Below are 20,361 nucleotides of genomic sequence, written 5' to 3'. Positions count from 1 at the left end.
TTGTTCTATTTGCCAGTTTCCAGTTATAAATTGTGGTCAAACTGAGGATTTTGACTCAGGCAAAGATTATTCTGTTTTTGTTGTTGTTGTTCCTGCTTGCTCAGTAGTGAGCAGGGTGGAAAACCACAGGCCATGCTGCTGGGGGCCAAAGTGTCTTTGCAGAGTTCAGGAACACTGATCTGCCCTGCTGCTCTGAACTGATCTGTCACTGGGTTTCCTCCACAAACCAACCGCAGGCACAAAGCTGTCTGTCAAACATGGTGTCAGTGGGCCAACTTCCTGAGGACTCCCACACGAAGACACTGCACCAGTGAAACCCCCAAGTGACCTCCACACTTTTCTTCTTATTCCCTGATCTAGAATTATGAAAGGCAAATATTATTTTTAAAATAAAAATTATGTTTTCATGCTTACAGGTTTAATTATTTCTGTATGCTATTATATTTTTAACATCATACAGTATTTCTCTTGTATTCCGTTTTTTAACTAATCAATATGAAACATTTCAGCTCAACTAAAAGGACCAGAAACAAGAAACGTATACAATGATCAAGTTCTTCACTTATTAGGCATACTACATTTATAAAGATTTGGGATCTAGCAATCATGTACTTTAAGATTTAAGAAAGAATAGCGAAGGCTTTTGTATCATATCCCTGTGAAAAGCGCAGTGCAACCCAAATATGGAGAACAAAATGCCTAATGTTGACTAAAAGGGATCATTACATTGTAATGCAAATTATACTGGGAATTATTCTGGAGGTTGGACGTTTGGTAATGTTGAAGTTTCTCCAGAGGTTGTGGTTGTTATAAATGTCCACATTTTCTGGTGGCTAACACCCAATGCTGTTGTGCAGTACTGAAGATGTTTCCGTTTTATACCCTTGGATTAAAACATGCATTTAATGTTCTTTCAATGTGTGTAGGTTAAATAAAACAGTATCTTAGTACTAATTGATTAAGGAACCCATTTTGCTGGGATTGGTCAGATAACGTAATATCCTATTTTAGATGTTTCAGTTTTGCAGATTTTATCTCTTAAAATATGTGGAATATGTATCATTTCAGTTAACAAACTGCCTTTTTTTTGTCGCTTACTTCCACTGCACAAAAAGCCAGCTTCCTGCTTTAAGCACAGCCTTTTCCTCCAACCCCTTAGAACTGCTAAACCCTGCCCAACACTTGCATGACCTACAACACACACAATGCACATTCACAAACATACATAATATCTCTGTCTACCATGGATTCGCACTGCAGGTGGCAGATACTCCTTAGCCTGTGGATACAAGTGGGCTTTGTGCCCAGGCTACATTGTATAACTTTCAATCATCTGTCAAGGGAAGGTAGGTGTAAGGATGACTCTTTTCAAATGTAATTTCAAAAGGAATCATTTTTAATTCAACCAATCACCAGCTCTTTTCAAGTCTTCATTGTTTCCACTGAAAAAATGAAATTGTACTTTGTGAATTTGTTTGTTCTGGCAATGAATGAATCAGGTTAGAGTTTATAAAGTTCTTATTAGAGATATACAAGTCAAGAAATGCCATCTTGTTTGACTGTGGAATGTGTTTTATTCCATTCTCATGCATTATGTTTTTCATTTCTGGAGCAGATGTGTTGCTGTTAAAGGATGAGCAGGATCCTAAATGTTTCACCCGGACTGAGCAGGATTTCACCTGCTTCTTTGAGACTGCAGACAACAGGAGCTATGATTTAGTCTACACTGTTTACAGGTATTTTTTATAGACAGTAAATATTTTGTGTTTTGTATGTTTAGATACTAAAAGACTCTCAAAAGATTTAAATAGTAGCTTACTTTCCTTAAATTTTCTCTGAATCATTAACTGGCTTCTTTACCCCTTCAGTGAACCAACACCTTTTACTTTGAATTACCTATTTATTTTAGGATTAGGATTTTGGGATTTACTGATTTATATACACCACCATTTCTACTGTGTTTTGTCACTAGAGCGAAAAGGTGTGAAATGTCTGTCCAAAAAGTTGAAGTGGCTACTTTCCTGCACATCTGCTCATTTCCTGAATCGGATGTGTTGTCATTTGTGGAAACACGCCTTGAAGTGGTGGAGCGCGACACCAACACCAGCCTCTACAGAAGGACTGTCTCCATGGAGGACCACTGTAAGACATTTCCTTTTGCAATACAAATCTTCTTAAGTAAGGGGAGGGAGAAAACACAGGATTAAATACCCAATGAAGGGATTCAAGGGAGAAGGCTTGTTAGGTAAATGAAAAGAGCCAATGAGTCAGCTGATCATAGGTATGACATGCAGGATGGAAGTATTTACATTTCTTCAGGGTGTCTTTGGTCTTTGCTGAGACCTCCTGTCAATAAGTCAAAAACCAAAAAAGGCAGCAAGCTTTCACCTGTTGGACGATTACAAATGAACAGTTTTTATTAGATTCTGTACATTAATTGTTTCCTTTTCCCCATCAACTTTTTGCCTCTAGTTCTTCTGGATCCCCCCTTCAGTGTGTCTTTACACCAAAATGGCCAAGCAGGGCAGCTGCAGGTTTCATGGCGCACAAAGGCCTCAAAATACTGGAAAAATGACATGATGTACAGGATTCAGTACTCTTCCAAGGGGCTGGGAGTGAAGATTAAAGAGGTACACAAAACTCTTTCAAATAATCCATTAAAATCGTTTTATCTCACACTTATTGAGTGTGAACAATAAGGCAGTTTATATATCATTTAAGTGCTATATTATATCTTGAAAAAATATATCACAACAAAAAAGTAACTTTTTATTTTACATTTTGTAAAATATGTGATGCGTGTAATTTTCTACAGGCAAAGGAGGGAGAAACACTGGACTCTCTGGTCCCAGGAGAGGAGGTTGATGTCCAGCTTGCTGTAAAATATGCTTTAAATCCAAATGCAGGACACTGGAGCAGCTGGTCACACCTGGTGCAAGCTGTGGTTCCCCAAAGTGCAGGTGAGTCTAAATGTGAAAAAAGATGGTGAAGCAGCTGTTATCTATAGCACAGCATCTCATCCTGTGAACGCTTCTGTCACAGCTGCAATACTTGAACGACACATTATGTTTTGCCTTTAGATGATATTTCACTAAAGTGCTACACATCTGACCTGCAAAACATCACCTGCCAATGGAACAGGAGCAGATATGGTGAAGAGAAGGATTACAAGCTTTTCTACATGATGGGTATCAGGTACATACGACATAACATCATTGATTTTTAATGTGTATGCTAAAAATTGTGTGGGTTAAAAGAAATATCACCTTGTTTTTGATTACATCCTTCACAGTAAACACCAGACACATAGCATCATTTTCAGTGAAATCTTTCTTTCAGATGTATTTCACACTGTGTACAGACCACAAAAAAGTAGGCGTACACAAAGTATTTGAACTGACCTGATGATATCATGATTCTTACAGTAAAGATCTGGTCTGGACCGAGTGTCTCGCAGACGGGGGCTTGACTGAAACATGCCATTTCCATGGAGACGAGTCCAGAGCAGTCAAGGTGAAGCTCTGCAGCACTTCAGCTCGACTCAACAGGACCTTCTTTACTCCAGAGTTCACCCTCAGAAAAAGCAGTGAGGGATTTTTGTTCCTCTTTACCTTGTTTCTTTTGGATATTCAAATGGTATTTATTTAACTTGTTTTCTAAACCTGGTAACCTGGTTTCAAAATCAGATATGCTTAAACAAATATTTTACAATAATATTTATCAGACCTTTTAAGTTACTAAGTCATGAACATGGCCTTCTTTGAAAGTTATCTCATTAGCTCATCTAGAGGACTATAGTCTAGAAATACAGGTATCTGAGCTATTTAGCTTATTTGTATTACTTGCAGCATACTGCATTTCCAGTCCAGTTCAAGTATGATGAGCTAAGTAGCTACTAGTTATGACAATTCAGTTATGTCAGTTATGTACTGACAATTGTTTATGCTTTTTGGATTTTAGTCAAATCATCCCCACCATGTCATCTGAAAGGAGCATTAGAGAAGGACAAGTTGTGCCTAAAATGGGAAACTCCTCTTCAGGCTCTGTCGACCCACCTGCAGTATGAAGTCGGCTACCAGATGAGAGGGAGTAACGCATGGATGGTAAGATGTTACTCACAGCCACACACACATGTTTTTCCTTTCTTATTAGATACTAGTTATTTTTTATTATTTTTAACTAAACATTCAGTAAATTAGGGCTACAGTGGTTATGCTCCAGGGTATCATCGTTGCCAGTGTCATTGCTCACATAACCACTGGATGGCACCAGCGAAAGCACTATTCAATTCTACATTCAGTGACATATAAATTGGGAAAAATCAGCAAGATTACCCATTACATTGGTTTAAAAGAAAATTGAACATGGAAAAACTTGATGGTATAAAAAAAACCAAATGGTGTGCAGATAAAAAATGTGCATATAAAGGCAATATTGAGAGTTGCAAAACTTGCTAAAATTTAGGAGAATGCATAAGGAGCACATATTTGATTGTCATTTATTTTCTCAACATTGAAAGTCAAATCCACCTTCCTTTCACAGACGGTGTTCCTAGAGGGTCCTGAGTCCGGCACATGTCTGGAGATCCCGACAGGTAGCCAGTACAATGTTAAGATCAGAGCTAAACCTAATGGGTCCATTTACTCAGGCCACTGGAGTGACTGGTCAGAAGTGCTGACTGGTGACATCCCCGCTGACACAGGTAAGCTCACACTGAGACGGAAAAAGATCAGACATACTTATTTGTAGAAAAATCACAACTCAATTGTTGTATAATTGCACAAAATGCAGGAAGCCTTGAAGTAAATTTAAAACAACATAAAAACAAGTTATTTGTTGCTCTGATTAAATCAAACATCCAAACCCTAATGCTGTTTAAATCACATTTACAGGCAAACTGCACATTCTGTCTATCCCTGTCTCCGTGCTGATAATTGCCATCATTGTCATCTACTTGTTTCCCACGTACTTCCGGTAGGACTCTTGTTCCTCATCTACTTAGATTGAAATTAGTCCATTTTGAGGACAAAAAAAATAACTATATATATATACAAAAATATTATTAATATTTTGATGAATTTCCACTTTTTAAATCCTATTTTTTAATTACTTTGCTCTGTATGTGTTTATAGTAAGCTCAAGCTGTATTTTTGGCCACCAGTACCCGACCTTGATAAAGTCCTACAAGGATTTCTGAAAGACCTTGACGGACAGAGATGGGTAAGTTATCGACATTATTTAACATGTTGTATGCACCATTTGATTATTCATATGTCAAATAGGTGAAACAATAAGTAAAAGGAACATTGTGTCAGTGATCCACGGTGTAAAACATGTGCTTTCTGTGCTGCAGAATCCACCAATAACAGCAAAGCAATGCCCTGAGGAAACCACGTCTTCTGTGTTGGAGATCATTTCTGAAGATGAGGGTTCAGTATTGGGGAAGCCATCAGAGGGATGCACCCAGCTCCTGTCAGAGAGACACCTCTGCAATGGAGAACAGATTGAAGGGACGGGAGTCTTCTCAGATTATGTGACTCTGAACAAAGACAGTGTCATTCTTTGTCCAAAAGGAAACAAATATGTCTACGAGGAGGTTGGACCAAAAGAAAGTCCAGTGGTGAGTGATGAGCTCTTTCCAGGTAGTCTGACAGCATCCTTAGGCAGTGACTTTCTTAACCGTTCCTACTTGCCTCTGGCAGAGTCTGCAGACACATCCCACTGCAAGGTCACTGATGCAAGGTGGCCAGGCAACCTCTACACTAATTTCCCCTGTAGGTAAATGTACAATTAAGGTTATTTGTTCCCACTGGTGTAGATTACAAACCAAACCTTCTTATTGACATAGAAGTTTAAGAATATAATATATTCAACATTTCTATAACTGTTGAAGATATTTAAGCATATCATATTATTTTTGTATTTGTAATATTACATAATACTGTTGTGTGTGTGTGTGTGTGTGTGTGTGTTTATATCCACTAGAGAAAACAGTAGATCTAGAATACACTCAGTGGCTTTCATGGTCAAGAGGCCTGTATTGTTTTAGTATATGTAATCATTATTACAACGTTTTAGTGTTCTGGGTGTAACTTGGACAAAAAAAAGTTAAAAGAGAAGGAAAAAAAAACAATGTATAAAGGGGAGTGGTATCAGGGATTGGGGATATAACAAGATGCGAATATTTTGAGTTTGACCTTCATTTTTAAACATTTATAGGAAAATATGTCTAAAAACGACTTAATTTGTTGTGCATGTACTTTTAAATCTGCATATAAAGGATTTTTTTTTTCTCCAGATCCTATTAATTGATACTCTGTGTTTTATATTCATATATTCTATACATATGAATTGTAGATTCCTCTGATTCTGGTTTAAGGTTGTAGTGTTTGCTTGTCAAATTCAAAACTACCTTTTAGTTCATTAAGCATTGTATCTTTAGGGTTTGTATATGAGGCTATACACTGTTTTACACTGTGAAGGCACTTATGGCTAAATGTCAAACCAAAACATAGATGACACATGAACATTTAACTGATTTGAGCAGCTTGCTAGACAGCAGCTTGTCTTGCTTCCTGTCAGAAAGCAACTGAACTGTCTTAAGTCTAGAGACGGACCTTATTTCTGTCTGCCTTACATTTTAGGTGGCACTAGGTGGTAGCAGAGATCAGCGAGCAAAGATGGGTTGCGTCTGTGTTGTCATAGCAAGTCCTTACTGAGACAATGCTAGGTTATTCTATATGATGACAAAAGATGGATTTTATATCTTCTGATGAATCCTCCTGACCTATACCAACCTTCCTACCCTCATTGAGCTTTATCTGTGTTGAGATAATGTCAAAACCATGTAAACAAATACTGATTGAAATTAAATAAGTAACCATGAAATGACAGATTAGTTACAACTGGGGCTTATTTAAACCTGAATTAAAAAAAAAGAACAACACAGGTGAATGCTAGATGATTTATTCGACAAAGACAACAAGCTTATTTTAAGATGATTCAAACAACTTTACTCAGAACTTGTACGAAATCCAAGAGCCCTCAGATGGAATAAGAGCAATCACAACAACACGACTACTGAGGTGAATGAGGGGATTAGTAAGAGGATAAATAAACATTCAACAAAGTCAGCACACATTTTCAGCACAGACACAGTTACTCACAAAACTCCCAGCCAAGAGCCAAACATGTATTAAATGTTCTGAATCAGCGCCGATAGGAAAATCTTATTCTGCCACAGAGCAATGGGTGATTGGAGCAATGAGAGAGGGGAACTTTCAGACAAAATCCAATGGGAGGACATGTACTAATCAGAAAGCCTTATGATTTATTTGTTAATTTGACAGGGACAACCCATTTAGCCATAATCGCTTTAAGTGCTCACTCAGTGGCCACTTTATTCGGTACACCTTGCTAGTACCGGGTTGGACCCCCTTTTGCATTCAGAACTGCCTTAATGCTTCGTGGGATAGACTCAACAAGGTGCAGGGCACCCGGTGTGGTCTTTTGCTGCTGTAGCCAGCCACTCACTTAAATCACCTTTCTTCCCAATTGTGATGCTCTGTTTGAAATTCACCAGGTCGTCTTGAACATGTCTACATGCCTAAATGCATGGAGTTGCTGCCATGTTATTGGCTGATTAGATATTTGCGTTAACGTGCAGTTGAACAGGTGTACAGGTAAGTGGCCAGGACTCCATGTGCAGATCTTGTCCCTGGTTAGGCTTTTAATGACTGGTCAGGCCTTCTGGAGTAACTGTGTGAGAATCAAAACTGGATGCTCTGCAACTATTCTATCCCCTCGCATCCATCCAGCTGCCTTCTGTAAAATATTCTACTAGTGTCACACTTAACAGCGGGCCATCACATCTACAGCGTTCGCCAAACTGTATGATATCATGGCCATAAATTAGCCCGGATCTTCTATGAGGCAATAGCAGAGGACCGGAGAGAGCTAGTGTTGAGAGTGGGGCAGAAAGACAGAGAAAAGTTTAAGAGAGTCAGTGTTTACTGGAGAACAAGCCTCTCCTCCCAACAGGAATTCTTTCCATGTTTCATCACTGCCCACTTGCCCAAACGCCAACGTCTACAGAGGGAGGTTGAATCACCTCCTGATGTAATTTCCTCAACTTTCACTTACAATCACATTGAGAAAAAACATGGTCTCACATGTGATGGGCTTAAATATGTACAGTATATAGTACAGTGTACAAGTTTTCAAATCTACAGGCCTCAAATGGGAAGTCAAAAACAACAGTGATAAGGCCACCAAAACAGAGCTCATTAACATCCTTTAGTCTCCTGTTTGCTGTGGAGACACATGGGAACACACCGAGCTGTTCCTAAGCTTGTTCTGCATGCAGAGTGCAAACTCTCACACTGCAGTCACATTTGCTGCTATTGGATTTAGTGTTAAAGAAATTAGTTTCACAGCATGGTCCCATCAGTTTTTCAACTAAAAAACGCCAGACAGTGAACAAAATCGATGTAATCAATAAGAGGCAGCACTATTGGAGTGAGAAAACTACAGTGCCTTCACCATCATTCAGCAGGAGAGACATTATTGGTTTCATACAGATGTTACATGTACATTTAGAGGAGCAGGGGTGTGATGTTGGAATAAATGAAAGCTTAATACAGGTTTTATAATCAAGACATTCATTTCAAACACAGGCAGCTTCTCCCCACATGAATCTTAAAAAGGGCTCATTAGGAGGGATGCCAAAATGCTCTGAAAATGGTACAGATGGTCCTTAAAGAATAAATGAACACGTTACTACTCTCTATCTGGTAGAATGTCGGTAAAAAGATGGCAAAGGTGCAAACCTCCATTGAAGTATGTTCCCCCAGGAAGTTTTGCTGTTAGTTGTTAGTCAAAGGCCTGCATTGAAAGTGAACTAAAAGTGTTCAATGGCTACAAAAACATGTTATCATTCTGATCCATCTGGTGCTATTGGTCCAGTTCTCTGTTCTGTGAACTGTAGTTCTATTTAGGTGTTGAACATAAAACAGTGTAAACAAGGATTGATCTGCAGGTTTTAGAGGGGCTTAATATGGCAAACACAGAGGGTCTACCCCTCGGATCGGGGATCAGATAATTTAGAATCCCATAAAAATGATATTATTATCATTGTCCATTTATCCTTTTATCATATAGTGATAATGGAGCGACAGATTAGATGCTTACAGTTTAGGACAACAGTGCAATAATGCCAATGTTGTATGTGCCGTGCGTGACCACACTACTGGGTCATCCGGAACCACATTTTTTATAATTTGTAGACTTTTTGAGTAAATACTGTCAAAAAATATATCGCTTAACATGGTGAGAATATATTGCAAACCTCCATGTTTGTTGTTGTGGCTTGATTCTAATGTAACATCCTCATTCTTCACGACACAACATTAACCAAATGTGTTTCAGGAGAAATTATCTATTTACATTTTTTATTTTTTTTTAAAGCTTATTTATTTATTAAGATGACTCCCTCCAATTTATATTCTCTTTATGCCTCAGCAACAATCAACTTGCCAACCTTCCTCTGAGTACCAAAATAGTTTAGCTAAACTTCAGGATCCTTAGTGATGCTAAGGCTCAGGCTCGGCGTGGGTACCATGCACTCAGAGACCCTCTGCTGAGTGCGCTCAGATGTTGGCCCTCTTGGTGATGAGCACCGAACAGCATGTGAGGGCTCCGTCCACCTTGGTTTTCTCAATGTTGGACACCGGGATCAGCATGTGGTCCTTCAATTTGTCGAACACCTCCAGGACATAAAGACAGGGTGTCAATGGAAAAAATGACATCCTGCTCTTTTAGATTATTTACACTTCATGAAAGGTTATTATACAAGTATGTCATCTCAAATGCAAGAGATCACAGTGTTCAGCCAACTTTTCTTGAAAATCGTGTGGTAATGCGTTTATATACAGTATTTGGGATTCAAGAAGCTGCACTTCTACATATTTTTTTTTTAATCAAATGCAAAATAGATATTGTCATGGCAACAGCTGTTCCTGTTCTGCCTCCTGACTGTGAGCCAGTGTTACAGGTATTGACCAGCCAGCACTATAACAAGCCCTTGAGAAAAATCTGAAGTACAGCTCAGTTGGCAGTCGTTAAACTGTAAGGGGGAACTTACGCAACACTTAAGCTTGTTTACTCTACTTGTCAACTTGTAATGTTTCTGTGATATAAACGCCCTGCAGAGACACACAAAATCTGAAGCCGGAGAAGAAGCATTCGAGAAAGTTTCCTGGTCGCCCGGCAAAATATATAAAAAAAGATGGGAGTGAAAACTATTACGACATTCTCAAAAGACCCTTGTAAAGTAGTGTGTCACCCTGTGGACATTTTCCAGGAGAAAAACTGTGTTTTCCTACCACACTTCCAAACCAGGATATTTTTCTCTTTAAATTCTCATTTCAAGCCTGCTGTGATACTGAGCGAGGCCTTGCAGCACAGCCAGAGGGACCAGCTAAACAAATTCTTATCTCATGATGCAATATGGCTGACGAAGCCTCTGGTGATCCAAATGCCATGTTTAAAGACACGGCTGTCATGAGCCTTATAACTCATTTTCCTACCAAAGAAAGATAGGTTGCAAGAGTGCAGGTCAAGGCCCTCATCAAGTGACTTAAACTGTGGCACAGCGCCAACTTACAGTTCTGGTACAACATTATACCACTTAAAAATATGGTGTTAATGCTTAATTTAAAATATATATATATATATATACACACACAGTTTATATATATTATTTAAATGTTTCCCAAAAATTGCTAAGCTATATGGTGATGGCAGAAGAACATGACCACCAAACGCATCTGAACAAGTGAATTTCAAGGTATGCGGTGGGGGGCATTTTACTAATTTGTGAGTTAACATTACACTATGTTATTCCGACACTAAGGTCAAGTGACTCAGAGGGTTGTTAGAATTGCGGTAGCCACAGGTAACCCCAGCTTGGCACACCAGCAGTGGTGCAAAAGAAACAGTTAGAAGAATCAAGATTTGAAAGAACTCGGTGACACAGCCATCCAAAAAACTGTGTTTAGACCACGTAAACGCACAGGGAAAGTTTTGTATAATTCCCCCTAAACAACCCTACGAACCCCACCCCTGCTGTTTATTGCATCTCCACCTCCAAAGTGTCTCTTTTTCTAATTTTCAGAGTTCTCATTACTGCAGTTGATATTTATATGTTGGGTCAAATGGTGGCATGGTCCCACACAGTAGGAGCCGCTATATTTCACTAGGCCTTTTGTTTGCACGGTTTCTTTATCCCTAAACCGAGCTCAGGCCGTAGCCACTTCCGACCATTAAAGATGCCTCGTCTCCCGCCCCTAACCCCCACCAATCCTCGCTCATGACCCCCTGCCTTTGTTGAAGGGGAACTCTTATGTAACTTCACAAGCACACTAAAAATAGACCTGAGATTCTTGCAGTCTTGCAGAATAAATTTAGCTAAATCTCATTGGAGAAAGAAGCAACAAGTTCCCTTGGGTACAAATTCTGGACTTACAGAAAAGCAAGGCATGATAATCAACTATTTGCTATCCATGTTTTTCTACTTTTTAAGGTTGGAATTCCTTAAACACAGGTTTCAAATGGGTTACCGGCAAATGCTTGGTGGGTCTGATCAGTATAAACGAAACTTGATCATGGAACAAACATACATTCCTAATATATTGCTCCAAATGGTCCATTAAATAGGTGCTTCCTAGGCAGGAAGTACAAGATACACAAATAGATTTTATTATGCTGAAGTTGAATTCGCTCAGTTAATCTTCCTGGAAAAACCTGAGCCTCCGTCGTGAATGTAGGTCTAAAGACGTATAATTTTGTGAATTCTTCCCTCTAAAAATAGCTGGCGGAGGATAGGGGTTTTAACCACAGAGTACATTTGAGGTCTGAGCACTGTCTCTGCAGATTGTAGGGTGCTGGGTTTGATCCTGTGAGAAACCGTTTGACTTCATTTGATGAGGACTGACCCCAAAGCACCTCAGTGAAACAGTAACTTCTCAGCCCTGCCAAACCAACAGGCAAAGTGAGACAATAACATGCCATTCATAAACTGCAGTGGAAGCCAAAGTGTCATGAGTTACAGTAAATGCATATCTTTTGGTTTTACAGTATGTCTGAAAGACATTCCAGAAAGAGTCTGGTGTCCATTTAATGGGATGAGTTTAGCTAGGTAAATTGAGCCAGCATACATACAGTGCTTAACAGTTTAACAAAGGACTGATGCAATAAGGACCAGACAGTGAGCTCAGAGTAACACATCTCTATTTATTTGAAAGTAAATAATGAGCTCCTGAAAAAGGGCCAACTTTGCAACCACAGGTGAAAAAGACAATGTTCTGTCTGACAGTGAGTAGCTTTACTTGCCTGCTGTGCCTGGAAATTATACTTAGGAGAGTGGTGTAACCAAACAGTAAAGTTGTGGAGCTAAAAAACAGGTCTTAAAGACCCCATTGCTAATATACCGAGATTGATTTGGGCATATTCAAGATTGTTTTCAAATCGACTCTGTTGACTAACTGTAAAGTTGTGAGGGGAAAAAAACACCCAATGTTTCTGGCTCCTGGTCTGTGTACTGTGTCATGTCCACAAAAGGTCACTTCACATAAAAACTGCAAATTCCTTTGTTATAAAACGCAGTGCTGGCTGTGGTTGACCTGCATCGGTCTGTGTTAAACTACCACATACTGTAGATTCTGCAGGCTTTGTTTATCTCAGAGGTCTGGACAGGATGGAGTGCAACAAAGGCAAGTGCTCTTTAAAAGTAAGCCGCTAAACCAGTTTGGCTGTTCTTTGTCACAAGGTGTAACCTCAGGATTGAAAAGGAAAGTGTGCTTGTGTATGGGAGATAGAGTCACTGGGGATGTGAAATGAACTGAGGATTACCGTGGCACTCTCTGGATACTCCTCTGCAGTGGGGTGAACAAGCACATGTCCCTTATTGGGTAGGTTCATATAGAGGCAGTTGGCGGCGGCGTCATCAGGCAGCGTCAGTTTGTCGTAGCGATGGTCACTCATCTGCTGCATGATCTACACATAAAGACAAGAGTCACACAGGGAATAGCCTTTAGGTAAACAAACAACAGGCGGTTTGCAGTCCACATGACTTCCAGAGACAGACAGAAAACATTACGTTATTCAGACTATCAGGTATTTTCAGTCTGAACTAAGGCCCAATACCAAAAGCAGCACCACGTCGTTCTGCTGGCCAAACCATTCTCGGGAGCCTGGGGGCCCTTAATGGAGAACACAGGAGCAGACAGACATTCTTTCTCAGCAGATGTCATGTTATTTATGTAATCTGAAGGGGTTGAAGGTAGGACAGGCGGTGGGGGAAGAGAGGCTGAGAAACGCCCATGTTGCCAAGTGGAAGTCGGCGGGTGAGGATGTTATGACCAGAGGAGAGCAGGTGCCTCTTAATGTTTATGAGCAGAACATCTGCGGACGGATACCTCAGAGACGAAAAGGGGAGGGGAGGTGGAATGGAAGAAAAAAGAAATCCAAAAGCGTCAACATTCAGGAAAGGTATTTTGAGAAGGTAGATTTTTTCAGCAGATATACTGTAGACTCCTCTGTGCTTTTCTAACGCTCCTCTTCCTGTTATTATCTTTAGTTTTTAATCATGGGCGAGTCGAGTTAAATGCGTTGAGTCATGAAGCAAAAAAGATCACTAATATGACATTGAAATAGTGAAAAAAAGTCATGATGTAGATCAGATTTTTCTCATAAAATTCACATTCGGAGGGGGGGCAACAGTGAGGTTGGTGAGCACAATGGGCTTTGGTGCTAAAGATAATTTATTTTCACTTCCCTCTGAAGGCCTTTTCCTATGTGAGATAGAAAGATCTCTGGATTACATTGCAATAAATGATTGCATAATTACCAGAATGCACTTCTAGTCTTTGGACACTGAAAATGCAGTTGTCAAATAAATAGTCCAACTTATCCAACCCAATAGCAAATGTGCTGTTTTAAGTAGTCTGAGGGGATGGGAAAAAATCTATTTGGCACACAGGAAGTAACACATTTTATGTTTCTGGCAGCAGCAACCATTCGTGGTTGGAATACATAAAATGACAATCTTGTGGTTGGTGTGATGATCACTATATCCCACCATTGAATAGAAAACACAAGGAAAGAGTTGTCACATGACTGGACCTATTGTTAAATGAGCAACATCTGGGAAGCAGCCCTAAGTGAAAACAATGTCCATGAGCCTGAGCGCTAACATTGTCTCTCACACAGGGGGATTAAAAATGGTAGAGGGGAGAATAAGCGTTGAAGAAGATCACATTTCCTGCTTCACTCAGAGTCACTAATACATCTAATTTTCCGAAAACAAAACTATAGGTCTAAGGAATATGTCCTACTACAGAATTGTATCTGAGGCCGAAGAAATACAAACTCAAGGGTAAGTTTATCTTGGGTTCAGTATGTCTTTAAGCAATGTTTGGGCAAGATTTCCAGATGTTTTTGCTAACATCAATCGTCAGCCTGTCATTATTAATATGCCTAACATTGCAGCTGTAAATGGACAACCAAGTGTTTTATAGTAGACCATCAGCCTGGCCATTGACCAGACAAAAAGCTTCACCAAATCAGAAGCGACCTAATTCTGGACTGTTGCCGGGGTCCAGTTAATACACCGAGTGGTAACTGGGTAGCAGAATGTGCTCAGTCAGAGCTGCTGAAACAAAATATTTACTGGAAGGTAATGATATCCCCTCTGGACAATCTCCCCCATTTAACAAATACATTGCCAAATGTTCTGGACCTGATGCGGCTCACAGTGGTCATCAAAATAATCTGTATTTTGGCCCCTAATACGAATATTTATGCTCATTGTGGTAATCATTCCCAGGATGCCTTTAAAAGTTTTACAATACTTTTTCAGTTATGAACAACAGCAGCATGACCAATTATACTTGAGGCCACTTCCAACTACAGGAGGGGAAATTCAAATGAAAATGGTTACTGTTGATGTAAGATAAAGTTTTGCTTTCATTACTTTCGATACTGTTGGACTTAGCAGCTGACTCAAAAACTCAATAACATCATCAGTATGGATATCCAGTTCTCAGATGCCATATATGGCCCTTTTCCTGATATGAAACAGGCTGTCAAGCTCATCTGTTTTTCTTAGCAACAACACCAGTATGACACCAGGAAAGAAAATGTCCTCTAGTTAGTTGTCCAGCACTGACTTAAGCATCTCAAATCTATTGAATAGATCATCCCCTCAGGGTTAAGTAAATCACTTATTAATTCCCTGGAAGACAGAAAGCCACAATTCATAGACCTATGTGTGAATAATTAACATAACGCATCAATATGTTTATCAAATATCAACGTTCTGATTTCAACCTTCACAGCGTGGTTTGTCACATCGTTTTAAAATAGAAACTCAAGTGCGTAACAATCCTTGAGCTGAAGACTCAGCCCTGACCAGGCAAGAGCAATGACCTCATGAATCAAACAAGGGCTGAGTGAATGAAGGGCTCACTGGTAAACTAGATCTGGACCTGTGATTGTGCTATAGGGTGGGAGGTGTGAGAGGGAACAGGGAGTGGGTGCTGCAGCCTCTGACAGGAGGCAGTATTTTGGGATGATGACTTCATGAGTGAAGTTTGGCAGTGACAGCGGCATGGATGATGAAATCCATCCGGTCAACGTGTATTCCCATCCATGGGAGAGCTAAACACGGACTGGAGACTACACATGGTGTACACATATACATATTCTGAGCACACATCCCGGATAGAGAAAAGGCCAAACTGAACAGAGTGAAAATGAACAGCCTTATTAACCAGATGTCAGTGAGATATACACAAACCTTGTCCTTTGGACTCACACTGCCAACAGGGCAGGGTTTCCTTTCTTAACTGAATATTTTATAGCAGCAAAGATTCTAGCTCCCTAAAGACTGTTTAAATTAGTCAGGCTCCAACTTTAATTGGTTCACATTGCCTTTGTCCAAGGGTATACAACCAAGGAGCCTCATTGCCAAAAGAATTGCATTTACATCCAACACAAGCAATTTGAATTAATTAAAACAGCATTCATGAGATCTCACCCCACAACGAGAACATTACCTAATTACACATGCACAGTCATTAAAGGTCCTTTAAAACAGGAGCTAATTGCTCCAAGAGAGGGTGACGTAAGCTGTAATTGGAAAGCGAGGAGTCTGTCATTTAGTCTCGCTGATGGCCTCTCCTCGCCCCGGCAGCATTACTGGTGTTATCAAACAGGCAGGAATTTGAATGAGTCGATGCTGGGATATAAAATAACAAGAACATGTGGTAATGCATAGATTCTTGACTTCTTGTGTACACTTCCGCAACGCAAACATGTACAGTATACAAAACCAGCAAGTCTGACCATGTGCTGCTCTAAAGTATGTTGGGATGTGCTGTCAGTCTGGTTTCAATTGCCCCTTCTGAGGTACACCAAATGACTTTTACTTGACTTAAAGTAACCTTCTGTGGAGTTGGGCCAGTAGGGGGAGATATCACACTAGGAGGCAAATGAATCCTGCCAGCAAGGACCTTTAATGGCCAAGCATCTGTGTGTGTGTGTGGGTGTGTTTGTGTACTTTTGTAATCAAACATATAGCCTGTGTGTGTATGTGTAAATATGAAGTTACCTAATCAACTGCATTTACTCCTATGCGCCGTCGAAAGTTCAGATACAGTCCCACGTGTTGATGGTTGGGAATTTTAGGGATAATTCCATCAGACGAATGGACTGAACCATATTACTCAATGTGTGCCTCCATAAGGTTCCTTTAGTCCTTTAGCCATCCCTGGTTTATTTTTCGAAGACTTTAGTAGCAATCGATTGAGAAAGCCTTTTTTGCGATAATGAGCTCAAGCTGTTAAATGGAAGGACAATATCTTTGTAATTAGAGCTGAAGTGAGAGCGCCTGTGGTGATCCCATCAGATTAGCTGAGAATATGAATTAATGAGGAAGGATTAAGGTGACAGGTGGTCTAAGTGTGCTTGCAGTGGGAAACAGCCATCGAAATTGTGAGTAAGGGAGTCTGCTCTGAATCAACACGTGTGATGTCCTGTCTTGTAGTGTTATTCTTGCTGAATACTTTGCAGAGCAGGAGACAAAAAAGACAGAGCTGTTAATACCAATAGCTGTCAAGCCAAGAGTCAACCAAAAAAAAAAAAATCAGCAGCATTGTGCGTCATAGTTAAAAAAAACAATGCAATTACATTGATTCAGTGGTTTCTATTACTATAGCTGGGGGACGCACACAATGGGATGATGCTTTTAACACACATGCAAACCATACATACACAAACTCCATACCTTGAGGGTTTTCTGTGCGTGTTCACTGGAGCCAATGAGAATAAGGCCTGGTCCTCCCATACTGCAGAAGCTTTTCAGATGCAGCCCTTGCAGCACAGGTACTGTAGACACAGCATAGTCCTGCAAAAACACAATCCAATTTGGTGAAGCGAAACCTAAACATGAATATCGGAAAGACTTAGATAATAAACATATATTATAATTAAAAGCAGCTCTTTCTATTGTAAAACTGTAGCGCTGGAATCAATTTAAAATACTTTGGGTTTGTGGTGTCAAAAATTAAGATCATGATAGAGCATTTTATCTAGATAACTCCCTACAAGAGTTTACAAAAAGAAACACATCCTTATGTACACAACAATGTCATAACCAAACAGCTTATACTATCCCATACATATCAACAAGGACCTATACAATGCCGGAATTTTTCCCTGTATTTTCATGTGGGTGAACAATATTTTAGAAACACACATTTCTATGCAGTTTAATCCTAAAAAGATAATATTCATAAAGGAAAGGATTGGATTTTACAGGGGTTATAACATAGGTGTATTTCCTCCTTTGTCAGTTTCAATGCTTCAAAACCCTTTTGAACCACAACAAAGCGCTGCAAATTCAGTCAGTGTAAGTGAAATGGTGCAATGCTATGTTTTTAACAAAAGATTCAAAAGCATTTGGTCTAAAGTGGCCTTTAAAAATAAGTGTCGGGCAGCTCAGGGGCGGAAACAGAATGGGTGTCTGGGAGATAATGTTCCTGAGCCCAGGGCTCACAGGTATATTACAGAGCAACGTGTAGAAGCCTGATTGTAAAGGCTTTCTTTGGCTGCCGGATGTTGTGTACCAAATATGGAAAGATTAGAAAACAACGACATAGGAATATAAAATGAAATAGACGTCCTAAAATCTTAAAAGGTCCCTGAAAACTTGTTTCAAATCCTAAAAGCATAGTTCACTTACTCTTAAAACAACAAAGTTGCACAATAAGACAAACAAAGTCTTAACATGTGGCTTCAGTTCCCTGTCAAAAAGGGATGCCTGACAGGAAAGTAAAGCCCTGAAAATGTTGTCAAGATAGCATACACCTAATGATATGATACACCTGATATTCTTTGATACTCTCGGCTTCTTTTAAGTGGATAACATTAATTTGTTCCTGCCGGAGTCCTAAGCAGTTAGTTGCTTTGCTTGGTAATAAAACTGGCTCTGGATAAGTAACTCACACAACAAGCATTTCTCTATTATAATAAATGTTTGTGACTAAATAATCAACAATCAAAGTTTTAGATTCAATATCCCGTTTTTAATTACAAAGAGCAAAACTTTAACAATTGTAGGTATCCTGCCTTATCGGGACTGTATGGATGATATATCTGAATTAATGGTATAAGAACACTTGGAGTAATAAACAGTAGCCTGGCAACATGAGCAAAACATTACAACTTTGATTGGTGTATTGAAATTCATTACTTAACATTTGTCCTGAGCTCTGCTACAACCAATGAGTAAAATCATAAATATTTAAAAATCTCAAGTTCAAGGACCAAAGCTGTTAAAACAATGGCAGACCTTTTTCTGCGGGTTCAAGCAGGACCCCATCGCTCAAATTAAGTCTAAAACTGCATCCGTATTGATTGATATATGGTGAATATTAGTGCAGCAAAGGATCATATAACAGTACTTTTAAAGTGCCTTCACTGTATTATTTATCTTTGGCCATTTATAGATGATTTTGGCAGAACTCTACATTAAAATGTCAGTTGGGTGCCTCCTTGTTAGTAAGAGTTAAAGCCTAGGGTCCTAGGGATATTTGAAGAATTATGTTAGAGTGTACTAAACAGAAACAACATATACTGTAACATAAAGCTGACTTTTTTTTGCGTACATTTCTTACCTTCAAGTTGATTAATGACCTTTTGATACATGGACCCACAGTTAGACATATCATGAACCCTTTTGTTGAATCGCAAAAGACAGAGTTGAGTCCTACAGAGATTTGCAAACCTTAAAGTAATTTTGAGCTGTAATTTAAATTATGATAGGATATGACTTCAGGCTTATTTTCCATGACCTTCCTCCCTGATTTCACGTGAAAACTTTTATAGAAGCATATAACATTTTGATTTGCATCTAAGAACTGACATCCATGTGTTTTTTCTAAGCACATAATATATTTGACAATTGTTTATGTAGCTATTGGCGTCATAACACAAAAGTAGTGAATACACCACCATAGTTACACTATTGTGTCACATTTTCCATTCAAGTTTATGTTAACTCTTTTCAGGGCCAGTGTTTGTGCTGCATCATTAGCTCAATTGAAGCGTTATGATTCACTGAAATAGCTATTGTGAATGAACAGAAGAACTTTAGCAGATCATAATCGGAAGAAACTTAAATTAACTCCATTCTTGATGTTTTCCTGAACTCTTTCTTGGCACTTGTTTTAAAGATACAAAAGGACAACTGGGAATTATGTTATCTCAACTTCCTTCACTCCTTATCCATGGACAAATATGAGTAATACTTTTCTCCTTATCAAGATAAATCCTTAGGGAAGAGACAGAGATGCACTAACAGCCTGATTTACTGCCATGTGGTGACCTGAAAAGACCTTATTGAACAATCCAGAAGTAGAGCAGACTGTGCATCCCTGTGCAGGTCCTGGACAGAGTTTATGTTCAAATCCTTTTGGTACAAGTTAGGAGTCAACACATCTTAGCTGCAGATGAAAAGAAGTGGTTTGGCCTCTGTATTACCTCTGTATAACTCATTCAATTCTACACCACCGCCTTATCTGACCTCTGCAAGGACCATAGAGAAAAGAGCTTGGACATCTGTATGCAGTTGTTTAGTGCTAAACAAACCTGGCAACAAAGTGATCCTTAATTTGATAATGAAAGGAAAAAACAACATTGATAGCAGGTATCAATCTGATAAGAAACGGAAAAAACAATAATGGACGCTCAAGTGATTTTTCCCAGTGTCATTTGTCGGAGACGCATCATTAAGTTCTGTCT

General features: G+C 39.3%; 2 protein-coding genes across 2 annotated transcripts in view; one reads left to right on the top strand and one right to left on the bottom strand.

The window, feature by feature from the left end:
• Window positions 1-1,158: 1,158 nt before the first annotated feature.
• Window positions 1,159-6,299, top strand: mpl (MPL proto-oncogene, thrombopoietin receptor). The gene is made up of 12 exons (XM_063891830.1): window positions 1,159-1,346; window positions 1,616-1,736; window positions 1,973-2,142; window positions 2,473-2,630; window positions 2,816-2,960; window positions 3,081-3,195; window positions 3,426-3,586; window positions 3,961-4,103; window positions 4,543-4,702; window positions 4,893-4,974; window positions 5,133-5,220; window positions 5,354-6,299. Exons 1-12 carry the CDS (start codon window positions 1,187-1,189, stop codon window positions 5,780-5,782), a joined length of 1,932 nt encoding a protein of 643 aa, XP_063747900.1. The 5' UTR covers window positions 1,159-1,186; the 3' UTR covers window positions 5,783-6,299.
• Window positions 6,300-6,950: 651 nt separating this feature from the next.
• ddah1 (dimethylarginine dimethylaminohydrolase 1) overlaps window positions 6,951-20,361 on the bottom strand; it is a 60,540-nt gene continuing 47,129 nt past the window's right edge. The window contains exons 4-6 of the mRNA XM_063891832.1: window positions 17,345-17,464; window positions 12,910-13,053; window positions 6,951-9,764 (exon numbers count right to left, since the gene is read on the bottom strand). Of these exons, the coding sequence (XP_063747902.1) occupies window positions 9,648-9,764; window positions 12,910-13,053; window positions 17,345-17,464 (381 nt within the window). The 3' untranslated portion in view covers window positions 6,951-9,647. The remainder of the gene's footprint in view (window positions 9,765-12,909; window positions 13,054-17,344; window positions 17,465-20,361) is intronic.

This window comes from Eleginops maclovinus, chromosome 9 (assembly GCF_036324505.1).
Source record: "Eleginops maclovinus isolate JMC-PN-2008 ecotype Puerto Natales chromosome 9, JC_Emac_rtc_rv5, whole genome shotgun sequence".
NCBI lineage: Eukaryota > Metazoa > Chordata > Actinopteri > Perciformes > Eleginopidae > Eleginops > Eleginops maclovinus.
The sequence above is the reverse complement of the archived record's forward strand: the minus strand, read 5'-3'. Positions and strand labels throughout refer to the sequence as shown.

Coding starts and splice junctions, on each gene's coding strand:
- mpl (XM_063891830.1), top strand. CDS start 1,187: ATGACCTACAACACACACAATGCACATTCACAAACATACATAATATCT. Junction 2,143..2,472: donor TGTCTCCATGGAGGACCACT/GTAAGACATTTC, acceptor TTTTGCCTCTAG/TTCTTCTGGATCCCCCCTTC. Junction 4,975..5,132: donor TTGTTTCCCACGTACTTCCG/GTAGGACTCTTG, acceptor ATGTGTTTATAG/TAAGCTCAAGCTGTATTTTT.